At 46.8% G+C, this 21,334-nt stretch overlaps 1 protein-coding gene across 2 annotated transcripts; it reads left to right on the top strand.

The window, feature by feature from the left end:
- The first annotated feature begins 1,209 nt into the window (after positions 1–1,209).
- dyrk4 (dual-specificity tyrosine-(Y)-phosphorylation regulated kinase 4) lies at positions 1,210–19,866 on the top strand. 2 transcript variants are annotated; one of them, XM_021574914.2, is made up of 13 exons: positions 1,210–1,682; positions 4,721–4,795; positions 6,409–6,561; positions 6,841–7,155; positions 8,567–8,703; positions 9,225–9,365; positions 10,206–10,344; positions 10,538–10,619; positions 10,753–10,925; positions 11,060–11,120; positions 17,863–17,992; positions 18,262–18,434; positions 18,535–19,866. In XM_021574914.2, the coding sequence occupies exons 1-13, from the start codon at positions 1,659–1,661 to the stop codon at positions 18,765–18,767; spliced, it is 1,836 nt and encodes a 611-aa protein (XP_021430589.2). In that variant the 5' UTR covers positions 1,210–1,658; the 3' UTR covers positions 18,768–19,866. The 2 variants fall into 2 exon arrangements, with proteins under 2 accessions (XP_021430589.2, XP_021430597.2); XM_021574922.2 differs by lacking the exon at positions 4,721–4,795.
- The last annotated feature ends 1,468 nt before the right edge of the window (positions 19,867–21,334 follow it).

The following is a 21,334-nucleotide window of genomic DNA, read 5'->3' as shown; positions in this document are numbered from 1 at the left end:
ACTATTCTACTATCTAGGCGTACAAAGGCCCATTATCAGAAACCATCACTCCTGTGTTCCAAAGGCACGTTGTGTTAGCTAATCCAAGTGTATAATTTTAAAAGGCTAATTGATCATTAGAAAACCCTTTTGCAATTATGTTAGCACAGCTTTCTTCCACAACTCGTCAGTCTATTCTTGTTCTGAGAAATTAAGGCTATTCCATGCAAGAAATTGCCAAGAAACTGAAGATCTTGTTCAACGCTGTGTACTACTCCCTTCACAGAACAGCGCAAACTGGCTCTAACCAGAATAGAAAGAGTGGGAAGCCCCGGTGCACAACTAAGTACATTAGTGTCTAGTTTGAGAAACGGACGCCTCACAAGTCCTCAACTGGCAGCTTCATTAAATAGTACCTGCAAAACACCACTCTCAACGTCCACAGTGAAGAGGCAACTCTGGGATGCTGGCCTTCAATACTGTTGGAAAAGCATTCCAGGTGAAGCTGGTTGAGAGAATGCCAAGAATGTGCAAAGCTGTCATCAAGGCAAGGGGTGGCTATTTGAAGAATTTCAAATATAAAATATACTTTGATTTGTTTAACACTTTTTTGGTTACTACACGATTACATATGTGCTATTTCATAGTTTTTATGTCTTCAGTATTATTCTACAAAGTAGAAAATAGTTTTTTTTTTTAAATAAGAAAAATCCTTGAATGAGTAGGTGTTCTAAAACCTTTGACATATTATCAAGCTGTATAACCTATTATGAAACAGGCTTTGCATTGTCAATTGGTTTATTTTGTGTACATGTGTGCGTGCGTGACAGACAGGGAGAGATGAAATTCAGTACGCCTTTACTGTTTGTGTCTGCCAGTGCAAACCTACAATTTCATCAAATCTTTAACCCGTGTGAGGGTCGAAATAGGGGAAAGCTTTATAGGGGTTAATGTATGATTCACAGTGTTTACAAAAAGAGTGTCTGCCCCATCTCGGGTCAACTGTGATTATGCCTCAATACAGAGTTTTTATTGCAATAGTCTGACCCAATAAATGTTATAGCAATGTGTGAAATGGTCTGTGAATGGTAAATTGTGAGGTGAGAAAATATGAGCGACATCAGCATCTCTGAAAACATCAAGACTGCAATGTGAGAAACTCAGTAGCCTACGTCGACTCTGTAGGATATCCACAGGGATGCAGCCTCTGCGGTAGACTATTGGCTACTGTGCGCGCAATGGCGCACACTCACCGGCCACTACTGAATTTTAGGAGTGCTAGTCCAATGTAGGTGACGATATGCAGCCTAACCGGGAAAAAAAACATATTTCGGGTAGACCCAGCTGTCAGCTGCAGAAACCTAAATAGGCAGCCTCTCCAGAGACTCACGCGTCAGATGAATAGACAGTTTACAGCTTGCTTCTTTCTCTAATCTCCTCCTGACGACAGCAATACTGACTCTATGTTTAAAATTATGACTGTTGCAGTTTGAGTTTCAGGACCCGGTCAGTTTGTGCTGATTCAAGAGACAATCGCTCTTCGGTTTGACTTGGGCTGCTGAAGTTAAAGAGAATCTGAACGTGACAAGCCGCCTGGACTTTTGAAGATGTGCTCGCGACTTGCATTTACCTGGAATTTACAGTAGTTACTTACAGTCGTAGGCTACATTCAAAGCGGTATGTTTCCCGAAATGAATAACAAGGTGAGGTCAATAATCCATTTTGAGTATCTATATCCACACAATCCGTTATTTATTTCAATCTTTAGGCTACATATGTTGACAATGCAGTTTTTTACAACATTTATGTTTTCTCTCTTATTGTATTCTATTTTATCGTTTGCTTGAACATCAGACAGTTATGTATTTTTTATGCCACTGAAGTCTGATATAACATTAATTTTGCAGTTGAAATTGTATGAAGATTCACTTTTCTTTTCCACTGAACGTTAACAAACTGATTTCAATTACAGAATAGTATGATAAGTAAACAGTAGTAGGAGCTAAATATTATGACCCATTTAGTAGTTTGCTTATGGGTTATCTGAGAAGGTATTCAAGATAGACATGATCCATAACTATTTTAGTCTACACTTACTTTATGGCTAGATTCATGGTGTTGACAGAAGCTCTATAGCTTTACTATAAACAGTATCCCAAATGACCAAGGACAGGAAAACAGCAACTCTTTCATCCACTTTTTACAAATAACATTAGCCTTGTTGACATCTCTGTCATTTATTATTTGCAATATCATTGTCACATTGATCAGCAGCCATCTATAAATCAGTCAGTGTATTTTCTCTGAATCAAGTTTGAAATTCTCAGTCAGCTTTTCTGGGTGGGATTGATGCTCTACTTTTCATGAGCAAAAAATGTGTACGTTTCTGTATAGCTACTGAAACTTCATCCGTTGTTGACGCTATCAACTCTTAGACAGTTGTTTCCATTCGCTGCCAATTCAATATTTGCAATACGTTCCTTACCATTGGAGCTGAAGCTTTACTTTCCTCATGCTGTTCTGTAACTGGTGTCGTGCGAGTCTCAGAAAATACATATTAGGAATAATGTGTTCCCTTTCAAGGACCTGCATGATGTCAACAATCCAAAAGCTCTTTCCACTATCCAGTGAGATGTGCACTGCAACTAGTGGCAGCTTCTTTGTTGCTCTGTGCATCATTGCTCTACTGACCCACCCAGACCCTTGATAACATTTCAGGGGATGACCCCACCCCCAGCACACCTCCCTCAGGGGATGAGCACACCCCCAGCACACCTCCCTCTCATGACCACAACCCAAGTAGAAATACAGGGTAACACATATCATAACACTACAAGTGACCTCAGAAAAAAAGTGACTTCAGTTATCAGATGCTGGACTATTGTAATACTACAGTAGGCCTATATAAGACAAATCATTGCCCTTATATAAGACAAATCATTGCCATTTGAACACAGAGGTATTGCATGCTTAGAATTGGTGGCAGGTAGCCTAGCTCTTCAGAGCTTTGGGCCAGTAATTGAAAGGTCGCTGGTTTGAATCCCCGTCTGCTGAGTGCCCATTTCAAATGGATGAGCGGTTTTGTATCTGCTTACAGTAAGTACAGTACCTGTTTAGTGCCCTACCACAGTGGCCGACATCGCAGTATAACCTTCACTCTCACAATCCTCCCAGGGGATTGGTTGTTTTACATGTGAATCCTGCATGTGTTCATATTTGAATGAGTGTTTGCTGACTTGGGGCGGCAGGGTAGCCTAGTGGTTAGAGCGTTGGACTAGTAACCGGAAGGTTGCGAGTTCAAACCCCCGAGCTGACAAGGTACAAATCTGTCGTTCTGCCCCTGAACAGGCAGTTAACCCACTGTTCCCAGGCCGTCATTGAAAATAAGAATTTGTTCTTAACTGACTTGCCTGGTTAAATAAAGGTTAAATAAAAAAAATAAAAATAAAAACTTGTTCCGATTCCAAACCAAGCCAATGTGAAGGCAATCCTAGGTGGGAACTGGTGTTCCACTACTCTAAGTTTTTCCATGACAAATCATTTTATACATTGCCCTGTGTATGGGAATCAAAATACGGTCATATTCTCGTCAAGGAACACATATGGGTCAGTAAGAGGCAATGGTGTTCCACTACTCTAAGTTTTCCCATGACAAATCATTTTATACATTGCCCTGTGTATGGGAATCAAAATACGGTCATATTCTCGTCAAGGAACACATATGGGTCAGTAAGAGGCAATTGGTCATTTCATAAAGAATATGAAGCATATGGATGTTTATTTAGTGAACTCATGAGAAACAGTATATTTTTCCACTGTTTTATTCTTCTGACCTTTTAATCCAATAGTGTTATTTAGGTCAAGTCCATTCTCAATCTGCTCTGCTAACCAGCCAGCCGTTGTCTAACCCTCTCTGGCTCTCTGGAGTTTTGCCTGTGCTCATCTGGGCTGGATGTTTCAGTCCACCCATATGGTGTCTCTCATTCAACACACTGTGTTAGTTGACACACTCCCCTCTGATTAAGGCATGTGTAAAACTAGCTATTCTGTCACATTGGCACAAGAGATAATATAATCTCAGTGACTGATATGACCCCATGAAGCCTAGCATCAGACTGAATTGGCTTTGTGAAAGGAAGTGAAGGCTCTCTCTGGTGCCAGGTTAAAACAGCCCTCTACTCTCACCATCATTACCAGCATTACCACACCCTTACACCATCATTACCACACCCTTACACTCTTCATAGAACATCAGAGGGTTAACAAGCCTATGCTCCAGGAAAGGAATGCTTCTTGTGGAAAAATCGATCATAAAGAGACCATTGCTACTGTGGTAGCTAATTGCATAAGATACTCTAATTTTGGAGAGTGTGCATCATCTTTGCTTGCATGGTAGTAATCCTACTTCACTACTGTATCTATCTGTGAGACCCACTGCTGTGCTGGGCCTGAAACACCCACCAGCAACAATCAGGCTATTTATTCTCCTCATTCACAGAGATACTTTGAAGTTCATCAAGTTTCAGTTATTAAAAATATGCGATTCATAATGCAGATTCAGACCTCAATGACTTGTTATGAGTCATATTGAATCTATTTAACTAAAACTGAATCTGATTTGGGGGAGACTCCCTTGGCAATGCTGCATCCAACGCCCACACACTGACTAATACAGGTGTAGAGAAGTTCTGTGTGTAAATGTAATGTTAAGGGAAGTCTCCCATATTCCTTTCCTCCACAGTCTTCTAGAGGAGAGGCTTTCCCACACTCACACAGGCTCCAGACCCAACAGGGAACCAATCGACCCTATTCACAGGTGAGCCTTTACTCACTGGTGACCTGTAGAGCATTTGAGCCCCTACAGACCCACTCTCTTTCAATCCTGTATCTTTCTGTCTGTGCAGTGCCCTCTCCCTTCACTCCACCAAACGTCACTACCCTAGCTAACTCATGCTATTGGAGTAAATGTTTAATGTTGTTGGTGAATGACAACTCAAGGGGATAACTTTGGCCTTCCATTTACAGTGATGAACTTAAAGCAGTCCTCACTGTCAATAAAACACGATGTGTTTAAGAAAACAGTGTAGTAGCCTACACTCTTAGAAAAAGGGTTCCAAAAGGGTTCTTCGGTTGTCCCAATAGAATAACCCTTTTTGGTTCCAGGTAGAGCTATTTTGGGTTCCATGTAGAACTCTCTGGAAGGGATTTTACATGGAACTTAAAAGGGTTCTACCTGGAACCAAAACGGGTTATTCAAAGGGGACACCCGAAAAACTCTTTTAGGTTCTAGATAGCACCTTTTTTTCTAAGTGTATATCTAATGAGCCTGCTGGTCATCTGTTGTTCTTTACAAATGCTGTTTTGAATTAAAGGAAATTGCACCTACACAATGCTGTAAACTCGAAACGTCTGTGTACACTATCCTTGATGCAGTAAAAAATTATAAAGTAAGCTTTATGTGACATCTTTAGGAGTGCAAACCCATTCCACCTCTTTCTTTGGCTGAATTTGCGAGTTTTACGCACCAGCTAAGCTTCTGGGAGAACATGATGGTTCTCTTTTGATTACCTAATCAGCCTGCCCTGATACCAGTTGTGTGCTGGTATAATACTGTATTTACCATTTGCTTGTTGTAGCAGGTGCTTGAAACTATATTTAGCCTGTGTCTCTATGCGTCATAACTAAGTTGGACGCTACTGCAGCAGCCTGTGCACGTGCGATTAAATATCACTGCTATGTATAGACCGGGCTGGTGTTTTGTGCTTCTGTGCTTGCTGTTACCAAAGTAAAGGGATAAAGAACTACTGGTTCCACTTTACAATAACTGTCCATAATAACACCTATGTATTTACATGTTAGTTATATCGGCAGATACATTGCCATTACCATGTAGGAAGTCATTCAATATTTTACTGGCATGTACAATTTTACAATAAAGTCATGATCCCTGTCGTAGCCTAGGTAAGAGGTCTCCTTTCCCCATCATTCGTTTAGCTATGCCTGCAAGGCAGCCAGTGACATATGTAAACGTGCTCTTACAGCAAGCAGCATGGCAGCTAGAGAAAGGCCTGCTCCAGTTTAGGTCCCCCACAGCAGCAGCTACGATGACAGACTGTCATGGCCCAGTCTCCAGGCTTTTGTTCCCGCCTCACACTCACCCTGCTGAGTAATTCCATCCTCAACCCTGGGGGTCCTGGTTACCTGAGCCACCACAATTAGAACGGATGTAGGACTCTCTACCTCCCACTACGTGATCACATAGTCTCTTCCAACAGTCGCTGTAACTCGGACACAACTGGGGTTAGAGCACCATGGGTCTGGCAAGTGAGACTAGTTATGACGATACAAAATGTTATTATACTTTTAATGTTTTCATCTGCATATTTTAAAAACCCTTTATTTATTTGAACCCTTCTCTCTCTCTTGAAGAAATTGAACTCGGGCGTAGTGACCTTGCCCCAGCTGGAGCCCACGGTTATACAGGTTGTTGTCAGCAATGCCAAACTCCACCACCAGCAGTCCGATAGCATCCTGCCCCACATCGCCAACAAGGGGGTGCAGAACAACTACCAGACACACCAGGTGAGGCTACATTTCACACTGTGTCACACTATACTGTTGGCCTCCAAAAGTAGTTAACTTGACTCCAGTTGTCGATTGTAAATGCACATGTAAATTGTACATGATAGTAAGTCCTTGGTAGTTTATACATCTTCAGGTGAAACCGCTCAGTTGACATGCAATTTCCCAGTAATGTAAAAGGAAGTGAGAGCAAGTTTCATCAGGGTTACGCTTAGTGATGGAGCCAAAGGGTTGAAACGACAGATCAACTGACCTCTTGATCCCTTTTGTGATTTGCAGGATGAGAGACCAAAGCCCTCCTCCCAGTTCTCCACATGGTTTGGCTCCTCAGTGGAGAACCTGTCTGACTCTATCACCACCAAGGGTCTCAGCAACAAGCTGGAAGAGGCAAAGCTTTATAAAGGACAGAGGCTGCCCATGTCTCCCACAGAGGCACTGAGGCACTTCCAAGGGCGTCTGACAGAGTTTGAGCAGCAGGAGATCATGGACTACTCAGAGATCTGGTTCCTGGGTCTGGAGACTAAGAAGATCAAGGCCTCTCACGGAATTCCTCAGAATGCCGGCTACGACGACGAGCACGGCAGCTACAACAGGGTACAGTTACGTCAATGATTTTAATTGAAATTATTATTGTGGTTCCTTGGGGTAAGGTGTAAGAAGGTTTGTTTGTTTGTTTGTTTGCTGTGATATGACCAGTCAGACCATCCAACTGACCTTTCTCTCAACTTCACAATAATCTGCAGTGAAATTATGTTAAGTCCCATGCACGCTAGCCAAACTGCCATGTGAGTCTAACTGACTATCCACAGGCAGTTAGTGTCTTATTCCATCCTGTATGGCTGTGCTGTTACAGGGAGACTGACTGTGAACATTGTTTAGACTCATGGCCCTATGCCCCATTCATGGTAACCTCTAGGTCACACAAAACTAGTTAAGTCATGACAGATGCTCAGCTAAATAACCAAATGAAATAACACAGGAGCAGTATTATTATGAACTAACTTTAAACTAACTTTACCTAAATTGAACTTACTTTTCTTAACTTTAACTAACTTTTAACTAACTAACTAACTAACTTTACCTAACTGTTAACTAACTCACTTTAACTTTTTAACTAACTAACTTGACCTAATTTTAACTAACTTTTGAACTAACTAACTTTTCCTACTAGCACTGACTTTGCTGATAATTACCTTATTGAGGAAAAATGTACTTGCTACGACTGTGATATACTGTCTCACCTTGCTACCTAGCTATCACCTTGCTATTCGCTGCAGCTAGCGACTGGAACGAGCTGCAACAAACACTCAAACTGGACAGTTTTATCGCAATCACTTAATTCAAAGACTTAATCATGGACACTTACTGACAGTTGTGGCTGCTCTGCGTGATATATTGTTGTCTCTACCTTCTTGCCCTTTGTGCTGTTGTCTGTGCTCAATAATGTTTGTACCCTGTTTTGTGCTGCTGCCATGTTGTGTTGCTACCATGCTATGTAGTCATGTGTTGCTGCCATGCTATATTGTTAACTTAGGTCTCTCTTTATGTAGTGTTATGTTGTCTCTCTTGTCGTGATGTGTGTTTTGTCCTATATTTTTATTTAATTTATTTTTATTTGAAATCCCAGCCCCCGTCCCCGCAGGAGGCATTTAGCCTTTTGGTAGGCCGTCATTGTAAATAAGAAATTGTTCTTAACTGACTTGCCTAGTGAAATAAAGGTTAAATTAAATAAATAAATACAAATATCTTAAGATGAAGGCACTAACTGTAAGTCGCTCTGGATAAGAGCATCTGCTAAATTACTAAAATGTCAATGTAAATGAAGTAGTGTTTAACATTAGTCATTATAGTAGTCATTATAGAAAACCATAATGAAGGATGTCATTGTATCATGAACTACCATTTAAGTACATGCAGTGAGGCTCTTGTATTCAAAAGTATTGTCCAACATACCATACACAGTACACAAACATTTCCAATTGAATGTTCTCTGTTCTGTATCCAGATTCTGCACGACCACATTGGCTTCCGCTTCGAGGTGCTGGAGGTGATTGGGAAAGGATCATTTGGACAGGTTCTGAAATGTCTGGACCACAAGACCCAAGAGCTGGTCGCCATCAAGGTCATTCGCAACAAGAAAAGGTACAAACAAAACATTTTGCTACATGCTCTTGAATACGCATCCAACGCTCAAAGACTCTGAAACTGACCTTCTTGTGTGAGGTCAGTACTGACAGGTCGTCAGGTCAGTGTTCCAAAGGAGTTACCTCGGTATTGCTTTACCAGTCCTCTCTCAGGTGATCCAATGCACCCTGTGTGTCAATGGAAGTCCGCCTCCTCCTCTTTGACTTTGATTGATACAAATGTCATCAGGGCTTAATGCTTTTCAATAATGCAGAAAACAAAATGGGTGCTTACCGCCATAGGGCTGCCTTGGTCTCGCCACTTGGGCCTTGTCTTGAACTAAACCCTCTCAAAGATCCTGTTTCTCCTGGGAGAGGAGATTCTCCCTTCTTTGCAGCTGTCATAATTTTTCACACCAAAGTAAATTAAAACTGGAATTGAAAAATATTTGCTAGGAGATTTTCCATTTCTGATTTTTAATGGTTAAATCCAGAATGGAGTCATGACTAACTCTAACTAACTCTTACATTGGACTGTAGGTTTCACCACCAGGCCCTAGTGGAACTGAAGATCCTGGATGCTGTGAGGAGGAAAGACAGGGAAAAGTGCCACAATGTCATCCATATGAAAGAATACTTCTACTTCCGCAACCATCTCTGCATCACCTTCGAGCTGCTAGGGTGAGTGTAGTGTGTGGTATGTATAACACTATGATAAGACACCTGGAATGATGAGTAAAACAATCACACGCACAAACATACACACACACACACACACACACAATCAAAATAGTCCCAGTAGAAGATAAATGGAACCCTGAGTAATTCATGTGTTAATCAAAGGTATTCAAGGTTAGGCACCTCTCCCAAGGTACAACAAGGTACAACTCCCCTATTACATACACAGCTCGTTTGTCACTAGTCACTTAAAATGCTACACTACTTGAGCAAAGTGAGCATCCCGCCTAGAACAATCTGCCTCAACTAGCGTTAGGTTCCCTCTGAGACAAAATAGTATTCTATTCCAGGCTGGCTGACCTTTAGTAGACGTCTTGGACTGCCACCCTGTCTAACATTACCGTCACCCAGTCCCTTAGTTAACGCCTTGATTAGGGCTCTATCACTTTTCTCTGGCTGCTCGGGATGTGAAGGCTCCGGTTACACTGGACAGAGAAGTGTGTAAATCCCAGAAGTATCTAGAAATACAAAGAATAACTCTGAGAGACTCTCTTCTTAATGTTAAGACATTCAAGACTGTTAAGTAATCTGATTCAGCATGCAACATAATGGTGTCCACTTCCTTTTTTAAATATCTTATTACTAAACTGCATGGTCTTGCTAGATTTACCATGATATCAAAATGCAGTATAGTGCTGGCCTCTAGAGGACTAATAAACTATTACATTTGAGGCCAAACCCTCTATGCAGTGGTGGGAAAAAGAAAACGCAAAGAAAGACTGGGAATAGTGACAGACATGCTATCATTTGACCAGTTCTCTAAATTCTTGTCTTTCTGTGTAGAGTCAACCTGTATGAGCTGATCAAGAAGAACAACTTCCAGGGCTTCAGTCTGGCCCTGATCCGTCATTTCACCCGCTCCCTGCTCAAGTGCCTACAGATGCTGTATAAGGAGAAGATCATTCACTGTGACCTCAAACTGGTAAGGTTCCACAAATCCCCATACATTGTAATGGCTCTGCATGGAACAGTAACAACACAAAGAATACCCAGCTGAGAAGTCAGACATGCTAATGCACAGTACCAGTGCACTGCAGAGGAAATAAGTTGGTTGCACTTTGTTTGGTAACTTGGAAAATGTCAAATTGACATTGTTTCTCTTTTTTTCACAAAAGGAGAACATACTTCTGTCTCAGAAAGGACAAGGAAATATAAAGGTGGTTGACTTTGGGTCCAGCTGTTATGAGCAGCAGAGAGGTGTGTCTCACCTGATCAAATACCCGATTTAAAAGTCTTATGTTAAAATCTCCAAAGCCACAGCAGTCATATACAATAACAGAATTTGAACATGAACTCCGCTCCCTCCCTTTCTCCTTGCCTGCCCTTGTAGTCTACACCTACATCCAGAGTCGTTTCTATCGCTCCCCAGAGGTTATCCTGGGCCACCCATACAGCATGGCCATCGACATGTGGAGTCTGGGCTGCATCATGGCTGAGCTCTACACCGGCTTCCCCCTATTTCCTGGGGAGAGCGAGGTGGAGCAGATTGCGTGCATCATGGAGGTACACAACCAATCACCTGCAGACATACAGTCTCAGACCCCAGCGCTAGCCAATTGGAGTATCTGATGTTAAATGTTTTTAGGAATCCATTTATCCATCACCATTCAAGAACATTCTGTTCTTTTATTTCATAGGTACTTGGAATGCCTCCCAAGGATTTTGTGCAGACAGCATCCAGGAGAAGGTTGTTTTTCGGTAAGAACTTTCTATGATTTGTACAGTAAGAATGTGTTTCTTTACTTCGGAAATATATATAAGGTTGTTGTATACATAATGTTGTCTGTTGTCTGTACTGTTGTCTGTGCCCAATAATGTTTGTATCATGTTTTGTGCTGCTACCATGTTGTGCTGCTGCCATGTTGTGTTGCTACCAAGTTGTTGTCATGTGTTGTTGCTATGTTATGTTGTTATCTTAGGTCTCTCTTTGTGTAGTGCTGTCACACCCTGACCATAGTTTACTTTGTATATTTCTATGTTTTGGTTGGTCAGGGTGTGAGCTGAGTGGGCATTCTATGTTTCATTGTCTAGTTTGTCTATTTCTATGTCTGGCCTGATATGGTTCTCAATCAGAGGCAGGTGTTAGTCATTGTCTCTGATTGGGAACCATATTTAGGTAGCCTGGGTTTCACTGTGTGTTTGTGGGTGATTGTTCCTGTCTCTGTGTTGTTCACCAGATAGGGCTGTTTCGGTTTTCGTTATGTTCTTTGTTTTGTAGTGTTTGTATCGATTCGTGTTTTACGTTTGTTTATTAAACATGGATCGCGATCCACACACCGCATTTTGGTCCGACTCTCCTTCTCATACAGAAAACCGTGACAGAATCACCCACCACAACAGGACCAAGCGGCGTGGTAACGGGCAACAGCAGCGAAAGGAGGAAAGGACTTGGGAAGAAATAGACAGGTGGGCGGTCGACCCAGAGAGAGTGCCGGAGCCCGCCTGGGATTCGATGGAGCAGTGCGCGGAAGGTTATCGGAGAATGGAGTTTGCGACGCAAGCACGGCGGCGCGGACGGAGGCCCGAGAGTCAGCCCCAAACATTTCTTGGGGGGGGGGGGGGCTCAGGGAGAGTGTGGCAGAGTCAGGGTTCAGACCAGAGCCAACTCCCCCTGTTTATCGTGAGGAGCCAAGGAGGAGACCAGAATCAGAGCCGGTGTTGGAGGTGAGCGAAGCAGAGACTGTGAAGGAGTTAATGGGGAAATTGGAGGAGAGAGTTATGAGGGAGTTGCTGTGTTGGTGCTTTAGGTACGATATTCGCCCGATGGAGCGTGTCGGGGATTTGATGGCACCTGGGTCAGCGCTCCATACTTGTCCTGAGGTGCGTGTTAGTCGGCTGGTGAAGATTGTGCCAGCCTCACGCACTAGGCCTCCTGTGCACCTCCCTAGCCTTGCACGTCCTGTGCCAGCCCTGCTCTCAAGCTCTCCAGTACACCTTCACGGTCCGGTCCATCCTGTGCCACCTCCACACACCAGCCCTCCGGTAGCAGCTCCCCGCACCAGGCTTCCTGTGCGTGTTCTCGGCCCAGTACCACCAGTGCCAGCACCACGCATCAGGCCTACAGTGCGCCTTGCCTGTCCAGCGCTGTCAGAGCCTTCCTCCTCTCCAGCGCTGCCGGAGTCTCCCGCCTATCTAGCTCTGTCAGAGCCTTCCTCCTCTACAGCGCTGCCGGAGTCTCCCGCCTGTTTAGCGCTGCCAGAGCCTTCCGCCTCTACAGCGCTGCCGGAGTCTCCCGCCTGTTCAGAACTGCCAGTCTGCAAGGAGCTGCCAGTCTGCAAGGAGCTGCCAGTCTGCAAGGAGCTGCCAGTCAGTCTGCAAGGAGCTGCCAGTCAGTCTGCAAGGAGCTGCCAGTCTGCAAGGAGCTGCCAGTCTGCAAGGAGCTGCCAGTCTGCAAGGAGCCGCCAGAGCCGCCAGTCTGCAAGGAGCCGCCAGAGCCGCCAGTCTGCAAGGAGCCGCCAGAGCCGCCAGTCTGCAAGGAGCCGCCAGAGCCGCCAGTCTGCAAGGAGCCGCCAGGGCCGCCAGTCTGCAAGGAGCCGCCAGGGCCGCCAGTCTGCAAGGAGCCGCCAGGGCCGCCAGTCTGCAAGGAGCCGCCAGGGCCGCCAGTCTGCAAGGAGCCGCCAGGGCCGCCAGTCTGCAAGGAGCCGCCAGGGCCGCCAGTCTGCAAGGAGCCGCCAGGGCCGCCAGTCTGCAAGGAGCCGCCAGGGCCGCCAGTCTGCAAGGAGCCGCCAGGGCCGCCAGCCTGCAAGGAGCCGCCAGGGCCGCCAGTCTGCAAGGAGCCGCCAGGGCCGCCAGTCTGCAAGGAGCCGCCAGGGCCGCCAGTCTGCAAGGAGCCGCCAGGGCCGCCAGTCTGCAAGGAGCCGCCAGGGCCGGCAGTCAGCATGGAGCAGCCAGGGCCGCGCATCCAGGGCCGCCAGTCAGCGTGGAGCAGCCAGGGCCGCCAGTCAGCGTGGAGCAGCCAGGGCCGCCAGTCAGCGTGGAGCAGCCAGGGCCGCCAGTCAGCGTGGAGCAGCCAGGGCCGACAGTCAGCATGGAGCAGCCAGAGCCGCCAGTCAGCATGGAGCAGCCAGTCGGCATGGAGCAGCCAGAGCAGCCAGTCGGCATGGAGCAGCCAGAGCAGCCAGAGCAGCCAGTCAGCATGGAGCAGCCAGTCAGCATGGAGCAGCCAGTCAGCATGGAGCAGCCAGAACTGCCAGTCAGCCAGACTCTTTCAGATCTGCCAGACTCTTCCAGATCCGCCAGTCAACCAGACTCTTCCAGATCCGCCAGTCAACCAGACTCTTCCAGATCCGCCAGTCAACCAGACTCTTCCAGATCCGCCAGTCAACCAGACTCTTCCAGATCCGCCAGTCAACCAGACTCTTCCAGATCCGCCAGTCAACCAGACTCTTCCAGATCCGCCAGTCAACCAGACTCTTCCAGATCCGCCAGTCAACCAGACTCTTCCAGATCCGCCAGTCAACCAGACTCTTCCATATCCGCTAGTCAGCCAGGATCTGCCAGAACCGCCAGCCAGCCAGGATCTGCTGGATCCAACTACCTGCCTGGGCTTCCTCTCAGTGCTGGGCTTCCTCTCAGTGCTGGGCTTCCTCTCAGTTCCGAGCTACCCCTCAGTCCCGAGCTACCCCTCAGTCCCGAGCTACCCCTCAGTCCCGAGCTACCCCTCAGTCCCGAGCTGCCCCTCTGTCCCGAGCTGCCCCTCTGTCCCGAGCTGCCCCTCTGTCCCGAGCTGCCCCTCTGTCCCGAGCTGTCATTAAGGAGGGTAACCTATCTAGGGACGCTAAGGAGGTGGACTAAGACTATTATGGAGTGGGGTCCACGTCCAGTGCCAGAGTCGCCACCGCGGAGAGATGCCCACCCACACCCTCCCCTATAGGTTTAGGTTGTGCGTCCGGGGGGGGGGGGTCAGGGTGTGAGCTGAGTGGGCATTCTATGTTTCATTGTCTAGTTTGTCTATTTCTATGTCTGGCCTGATATGCTTCTCAATCAGAGGCAGGTGTTAGTCATTGTCTCTGATTGGGAACCATATTTAGGTAGCCTGGGTTTCACTGTGTGTTTGTGGGTGATTGTTCCTGTCTATGTGTTTTCACCAGATAGTGCTGTTTCGGTTTTCGTTACGTTCATTAGGTTCTGTTTTGTAGTGTTTGTATCGATTCGTGTTTTACGTTTGTTTATTAAACATGGATCGCGATCCACACACCGCATTTTGGTCCGACTCTCCTTCTCATACAGAAAACCGTGACAGAATCACCCACCACAACAGGACCAAGCGGCGTGGTAACGGGCAACAGCAGCGAAAGGAGGAAAGGACTTGGGAAGAAATAGACAGGTGGGCGGTCGACCCAGAGAGAGTGCCGGAGCCCGCCTGGGATTCGATGGAGCAGTGCGCGGAAGGTTATCGGAGAATGGAGTTTGCGACGCAAGCACGGCGGCGCGGACGGAGGCCCGAGAGTCAGCCCCAAACATTTCTTGGGGGGGGGGGGGGCTCAGGGAGAGTGTGGCAGAGTCAGGGTTCAGACCAGAGCCAACTCCCCCTGTTTATCGTGAGGAGCCAAGGAGGAGACCAGAATCAGAGCCGGTGTTGGAGGTGAGCGAAGCAGAGACTGTGAAGGAGTTAATGGGGAAATTGGAGGAGAGAGTTATGAGGGAGTTGCTGTGTTGGTGCTTTAGGTACGATATTCGCCCGACGGAGCGTGTCGGGGATTTGATGGCACCTGGGTCAGCGCTCCATACTTGTCCTGAGGTGCGTGTTAGTCGGCTGGTGAAGATTGTGCCAGCCTCACGCACTAGGCCTCCTGTGCACCTCCCTAGCCTTGCACGTCCTGTGCCAGCCCTGCTCTCAAGCTCTCCAGTACACCTTCACGGTCCGGTCCATCCTGTGCCACCTCCACACACCAGCCCTCCGGTAGCAGCTCCCCGCACCAGGCTTCCTGTGCGTGTTCTCGGCCCAGTACCACCAGTGCCAGCACCACGCATCAGGCCTACAGTGCGCCTTGCCTGTCCAGCGCTGTCAGAGCCTTCCTCCTCTCCAGCGCTGCCGGAGTCTCCCGCCTATCTAGCTCTGTCAGAGCCTTCCTCCTCTACAGCGCTGCCGGAGTCTCCCGCCTGTTTAGCGCTGCCAGAGCCTTCCGCCTCTACAGCGCTGCCGGAGTCTCCCGCCTGTTCAGAACTGCCAGTCTGCAAGGAGCTGCCAGTCTGCAAGGAGCTGCCAGTCTGCAAGGAGCTGCCAGTCAGTCTGCAAGGAGCTGCCAGTCAGTCTGCAAGGAGCTGCCAGTCTGCAAGGAGCTGCCAGTCTGCAAGGAGCTGCCAGTCTGCAAGGAGCCGCCAGAGCCGCCAGTCTGCAAGGAGCCGCCAGAGCCGCCAGTCTGCAAGGAGCCGCCAGAGCCGCCAGTCTGCAAGGAGCCGCCAGAGCCGCCAGTCTGCAAGGAGCCGCCAGGGCCGCCAGTCTGCAAGGAGCCGCCAGGGCCGCCAGTCTGCAAGGAGCCGCCAGGGCCGCCAGTCTGCAAGGAGCCGCCAGGGCCGCCAGTCTGCAAGGAGCCGCCAGGGCCGCCAGTCTGCAAGGAGCCGCCAGGGCCGCCAGTCTGCAAGGAGCCGCCAGGGCCGCCAGTCTGCAAGGAGCCGCCAGGGCCGCCAGTCTGCAAGGAGCCGCCAGGGCCGCCAGCCTGCAAGGAGCCGCCAGGGCCGCCAGTCTGCAAGGAGCCGCCAGGGCCGCCAGTCTGCAAGGAGCCGCCAGGGCCGCCAGTCTGCAAGGAGCCGCCAGGGCCGCCAGTCTGCAAGGAGCCGCCAGGGCCGGCAGTCAGCATGGAGCAGCCAGGGCCGCGCATCCAGGGCCGCCAGTCAGCGTGGAGCAGCCAGGGCCGCCAGTCAGCGTGGAGCAGCCAGGGCCGCCAGTCAGCGTGGAGCAGCCAGGGCCGCCAGTCAGTGTGGAGCAGCCAGGGCCGACAGTCAGCATGGAGCAGCCAGAGCCGCCAGTCAGCATGGAGCAGCCAGTCGGCATGGAGCAGCCAGAGCAGCCAGTCGGCATGGAGCAGCCAGAGCAGCCAGAGCAGCCAGTCAGCATGGAGCAGCCAGTCAGCATGGAGCAGCCAGTCAGCATGGAGCAGCCAGAACTGCCAGTCAGCCAGACTCTTTCAGATCTGCCAGACTCTTCCAGATCCGCCAGTCAACCAGACTCTTCCAGATCCGCCAGTCAACCAGACTCTTCCAGATCCGCCAGTCAACCAGACTCTTCCAGATCCGCCAGTCAACCAGACTCTTCCAGATCCGCCAGTCAACCAGACTCTTCCAGATCCGCCAGTCAACCAGACTCTTCCAGATCCGCCAGTCAACCAGACTCTTCCAGATCCGCCAGTCAACCAGACTCTTCCAGATCCGCCAGTCAACCAGACTCTTCCATATCCGCTAGTCAGCCAGGATCTGCCAGAACCGCCAGCCAGCCAGGATCTGCTGGATCCAACTACCTGCCTGGGCTTCCTCTCAGTGCTGGGCTTCCTCTCAGTGCTGGGCTTCCTCTCAGTTCCGAGCTACCCCTCAGTCCCGAGCTACCCCTCAGTCCCGAGCTACCCCTCAGTCCCGAGCTACCCCTCAGTCCCGAGCTGCCCCTCTGTCCCGAGCTGCCCCTCTGTCCCGAGCTGCCCCTCTGTCCCGAGCTGCCCCTCTGTCCCGAGCTGTCATTAAGGAGGGTAACCTATCTAGGGACGCTAAGGAGGTGGACTAAGACTATTATGGAGTGGGGTCCACGTCCAGTGCCAGAGTCGCCACCGCGGAGAGATGCCCACCCACACCCTCCCCTATAGGTTTAGGTTGTGCGTCCGGGGGGGGGGGGTCAGGGTGTGAGCTGAGTGGGCATTCTATGTTTCATTGTCTAGTTTGTCTATTTCTATGTCTGGCCTGATATGCTTCTCAATCAGAGGCAGGTGTTAGTCATTGTCTCTGATTGGGAACCATATTTAGGTAGCCTGGGTTTCACTGTGTGTTTGTGGGTGATTGTTCCTGTCTATGTGTTTTCACCAGATAGTGCTGTTTCGGTTTTCGTTACGTTCATTAGGTTCTGTTTTGTAGTGTTTGTATCGATTCGTGTTTTACGTTTGTTTATTAAACATGGATCGCAATCCACACGCCGCATTTTGGTCCGACTCTCCTTCTCATACAGAAAACCGTGACAAGTGCTGTGGTGTCTTTCTTGTCATGTGTGTTTGTCGTGATTTTATATTTATTTTTACTCCCAGGCCCTGCAGGAGGCCTTTTGGTAGGCCGTCATTGTAAATAAGATTTTGGTCTTAACTGAGTTGCATAGTTAAATAAATAAAAATATGTATACAATTAGGAGCAACGAAACATCTTAAAGTATTAGGTCCAAAATTAATCAGATGAATCTCTGGGTTGTGTTTGAACCATGAGGTTTGGTAAGTCTCTAACTAGTGTGTTTGATGACTTGTTGCAGACTCCAAAGGAAACCCCAGAAACATCACAAACAGCAAAGGGCGGAAGAGGAGACCCAACTCCAAAGACCTGGCCAGTGTTTTGAAGACCGACGATCCTCTGTTCCTGGACTTCCTTCAACACTGCCTCGCGTACGTCAACACTGACACACTAGAAATCTAGAATTCAGCACAGGATTATTACTCTGTGGTTTCAGGGTCATGAGAACTTTTGTCATGAGATTTCTGGTAGTGACCCCACTCCCTGCGGGTGTCTCGGGAGGAGTTGGGATATGAAGAAACACATTTCCATTACACACTTGTGTGTAGCAGGGCAAATATAGTCGCCCCCAGAAACGTATTATTATTAGCTTGCTTCATCTTCTCCATGCACACTTAGGGTATATTCCTGTGCTATCTAGGTGGGATCCAACCAAGCGTATGACACCAGACGAAGCGATGCAACATGAGTGGATCCAGGAGGCTCGTCTCAACAAGCCCCGGCCCAAAACACGACCCATGATTTGGAAGCCCAGGGAAAGCACAGAAAATAACTACGAGGCTACTTACCGCAAAGTAATTACTAACAGGACAGGTAAGACCAGGCCTCTCACTCTCTTTTATCTCTCAAAATAAATCTTCACAGTGTGTCAAAACAATTTATGGATTAAACCACATCATTCTGTACTTTGCAGCTGAGAAGATTGGGTCCGATAGCAACGACAAGCTGAAAAGAGACCTCTCCGCCAAGGCAGGGGGCAAGATGGTGACCACTGAGCGACTGCATCCCATTGGAGCGTCTGCAGAGGTGGAGTTGTGTGAGGGCGTGGCCAAGGTCAACAGGGACACCAATCAGGAGGCGAGTGGGGAGAGGTCCGTGCATATCATCATCAAGCCTCAACTAGACGTGGGCACTGACAGAGATTAGGAGTTGTCCCAGTGTCTGCCCCCTATCATGTAGCAGCACAAGGGAGGGGGCAGGAGGGCACCACTAGGCATTATGAACTTAAACATCATTAACCAGACACAAAAGATAATGCATACTGTTGTCATGTACAGGGGACCTCCTGTTTTGTGATATTCCTGTGGCTATGAGATTAATTCTATACAATCTATAGAGTTACTTTAGCTGTTCTGAGTATCCCACTGAATGCACTGTCTGTGTCATGGAGAAGAGCAAATATTCATAGTTTGGCAAGCTACCAATCCTGATTCAAACATTCGTTATTGTTGATGGTTCGTTTACTGTTTAAAGGAGGCACAGAGACAGTGACAGGATCAGTTAAAGTTACAATTCAGGAATACCGTGGTACGACAGCATTATGCTTTTGTTATGTGCATCTTTTGTGGCCCAGATCACAATACTCAACCCCAGCTAGTGTTACCTGTTGTACATTGACTTCTTTGAAAAGGAAAAGATGCAATGCTCGCTCACCATTAAAAATGTATTGTTTTATTTAAACAAGTTAAAAAGATTAACGTTTCGGCCTTCAATGGCCTTCTTTCCGTTCATTGACTTCTTAAAGTATATTATTTATATTTTAGGTTTACTCTTTTACTGCTGTACTTTGTGTAGATATTCCAAACCAAAGCAGCTACGTTGTGCAATATTTTGCATGGCTTCAAAAAAAAATGTTCTTCCTTGTAAAATGGTTATTAGTTTCTGAAGGAGCGTTTGCAATATTAGCTGAGCCAAAGAAAGTATTTTTGTCACTGCTGATCTTTCAGCTCAGCTGTGCCCTGTAAGAAACATGTTCTATTCAAACCTTTATGTCCTGCATCTTTACTAGATTGAATAATGCTATTGGAATGATATTACATAGTTATAATGGTGATGATTATCCAGACATACAAATTATGTTTAATGGCTTGTTTTCCCTGTACATATGTACCTGCTGTGATTGTTGATGTATGTAATACAGAACATTATGTACGGTGTATGTTACAGGTTATTGTAAAGCGTAGACAAGGTTTTACTTGTTCAGGTGTTCCTTGTATTATCTATGAAATAATCATTTTATACTCGATTATGTTTGTGTTTGTAAACATGTTTTTTACGATTAGACACTGAGACGATCATTGTATTAATAGTTTGTGCCTTGCTGTCACGGTTTTCTGTATGTGAAGGAGAGTCGGACCAAAATGCGGCGTGTAGATTGCGATCCATGTTTAATAAACAAACGTAAAACACAAATCGATGCAAACACTACAAAACAAAGAACGTAACGAAAACCGAAACAGCCCTATCTGGTGAGAACACAGGAACAATCACCCACGAAACACTCAAAGAATATGGCTGACTAAATATGGCTCCCAATCAGAGACAACGATAATCACCTGCCTCTGATTGAGAACCAATTCAGACAGCCATAGACTTTGCTAGAGAACCCCACTAAACCACAAACCCAATACCTAACAAAACCCCAGGACAAAACACACCACATACAAAAACCCATGCCACACCCTGGCCTGACCAAATAAATGAAGATAAACACAAAATACCTCGACCAGGGCGTGACACTTGCAGTGTTATAATCCTTGCAGTGTTATAATCCTTGCACTTTAGCTCTGTATTTATCTGGGATAAAAGACAGATTCTCCACATAAAAAAGTTAACCAAAAAGTAATCAAGTGAGAGTTGTGTAATCAATGATATACTGTAGCTTGCCAGGAAACATTCAGTGAGGGAATTGCATAATTTTGTGTTATCCCATGGCAGTTTCTAGAAGTCAACATAATGACAAAGAAAATAGAGCATATAGACCAGAACATCCTGGTATTGGTGACATAAGCTCTTTGTAGCTGTAATGATGAGTTTTTTTGTGAAATGTATGCTGTCATTTTCCTTGCATCTGATAAATGACCTGGCTACACAAGTTTACAGGGAGAGTCACCATAATCTGTATGTATCTTAATGGGGGAGACAACTAAATGAATTGACTGTAACCAGGTTTCTATCCAAATTTATGTGGGTAAAGTACATGTCGGATAAATGACAGGCCTGATGGAAACAACATCTGTTGGTATACATTACAAAAGTCGACAAAACTAAATACGCTGGGCAAGGTGAGTCTTTTTGTGTCGGTGAAATGTAATATGCGAGAAATGTCAGTGGAAACGCTTTTATGCGCAAATATTAACGTAATAACACTTGGAGTCACGCTATGACATTTTGTGTGGTCCGAAAGCATGCAGTTTACTAGGCTACAGATTGAATAAATGATGGTGAACTTCACAGGGTGGTGAAAGTGCAAGGTGATGACAGAGTCGGTTTAGTCGGTAACAGATTCGGTAACATGAAAGAGGATGGCATTGGAATGCCTGTACAGGTAGGGTGAGTCAACCTGATTTTTTCTACAAGCAAGCACTCACGCACACACGCACACAACACACACAGATAAATCAGTACCATGGACAGCCACATCATATTTAGCTTAAATTGATTGGACTAAATCGTTTTTGGTATATTTTAGTTGTCACTGTATTAGACTAAGC

The sequence above is a fragment of the Oncorhynchus mykiss genome, chromosome 2 (assembly GCF_013265735.2).
Source record: "Oncorhynchus mykiss isolate Arlee chromosome 2, USDA_OmykA_1.1, whole genome shotgun sequence".
NCBI classification, from domain to species: domain Eukaryota; kingdom Metazoa; phylum Chordata; class Actinopteri; order Salmoniformes; family Salmonidae; genus Oncorhynchus; species Oncorhynchus mykiss.
This window is presented reverse-complemented; position numbering and strand designations above follow the sequence as displayed.

Coding starts and splice junctions, on each gene's coding strand:
- dyrk4 (XM_021574914.2), top strand. CDS start 1,659: ATGTTTCCCGAAATGAATAACAAG. Junction 17,993..18,261: donor TTCCTTCAACACTGCCTCGC/GTACGTCAACAC, acceptor TGTGCTATCTAG/GTGGGATCCAACCAAGCGTA. Junction 18,435..18,534: donor AGTAATTACTAACAGGACAG/GTAAGACCAGGC, acceptor TGTACTTTGCAG/CTGAGAAGATTGGGTCCGAT.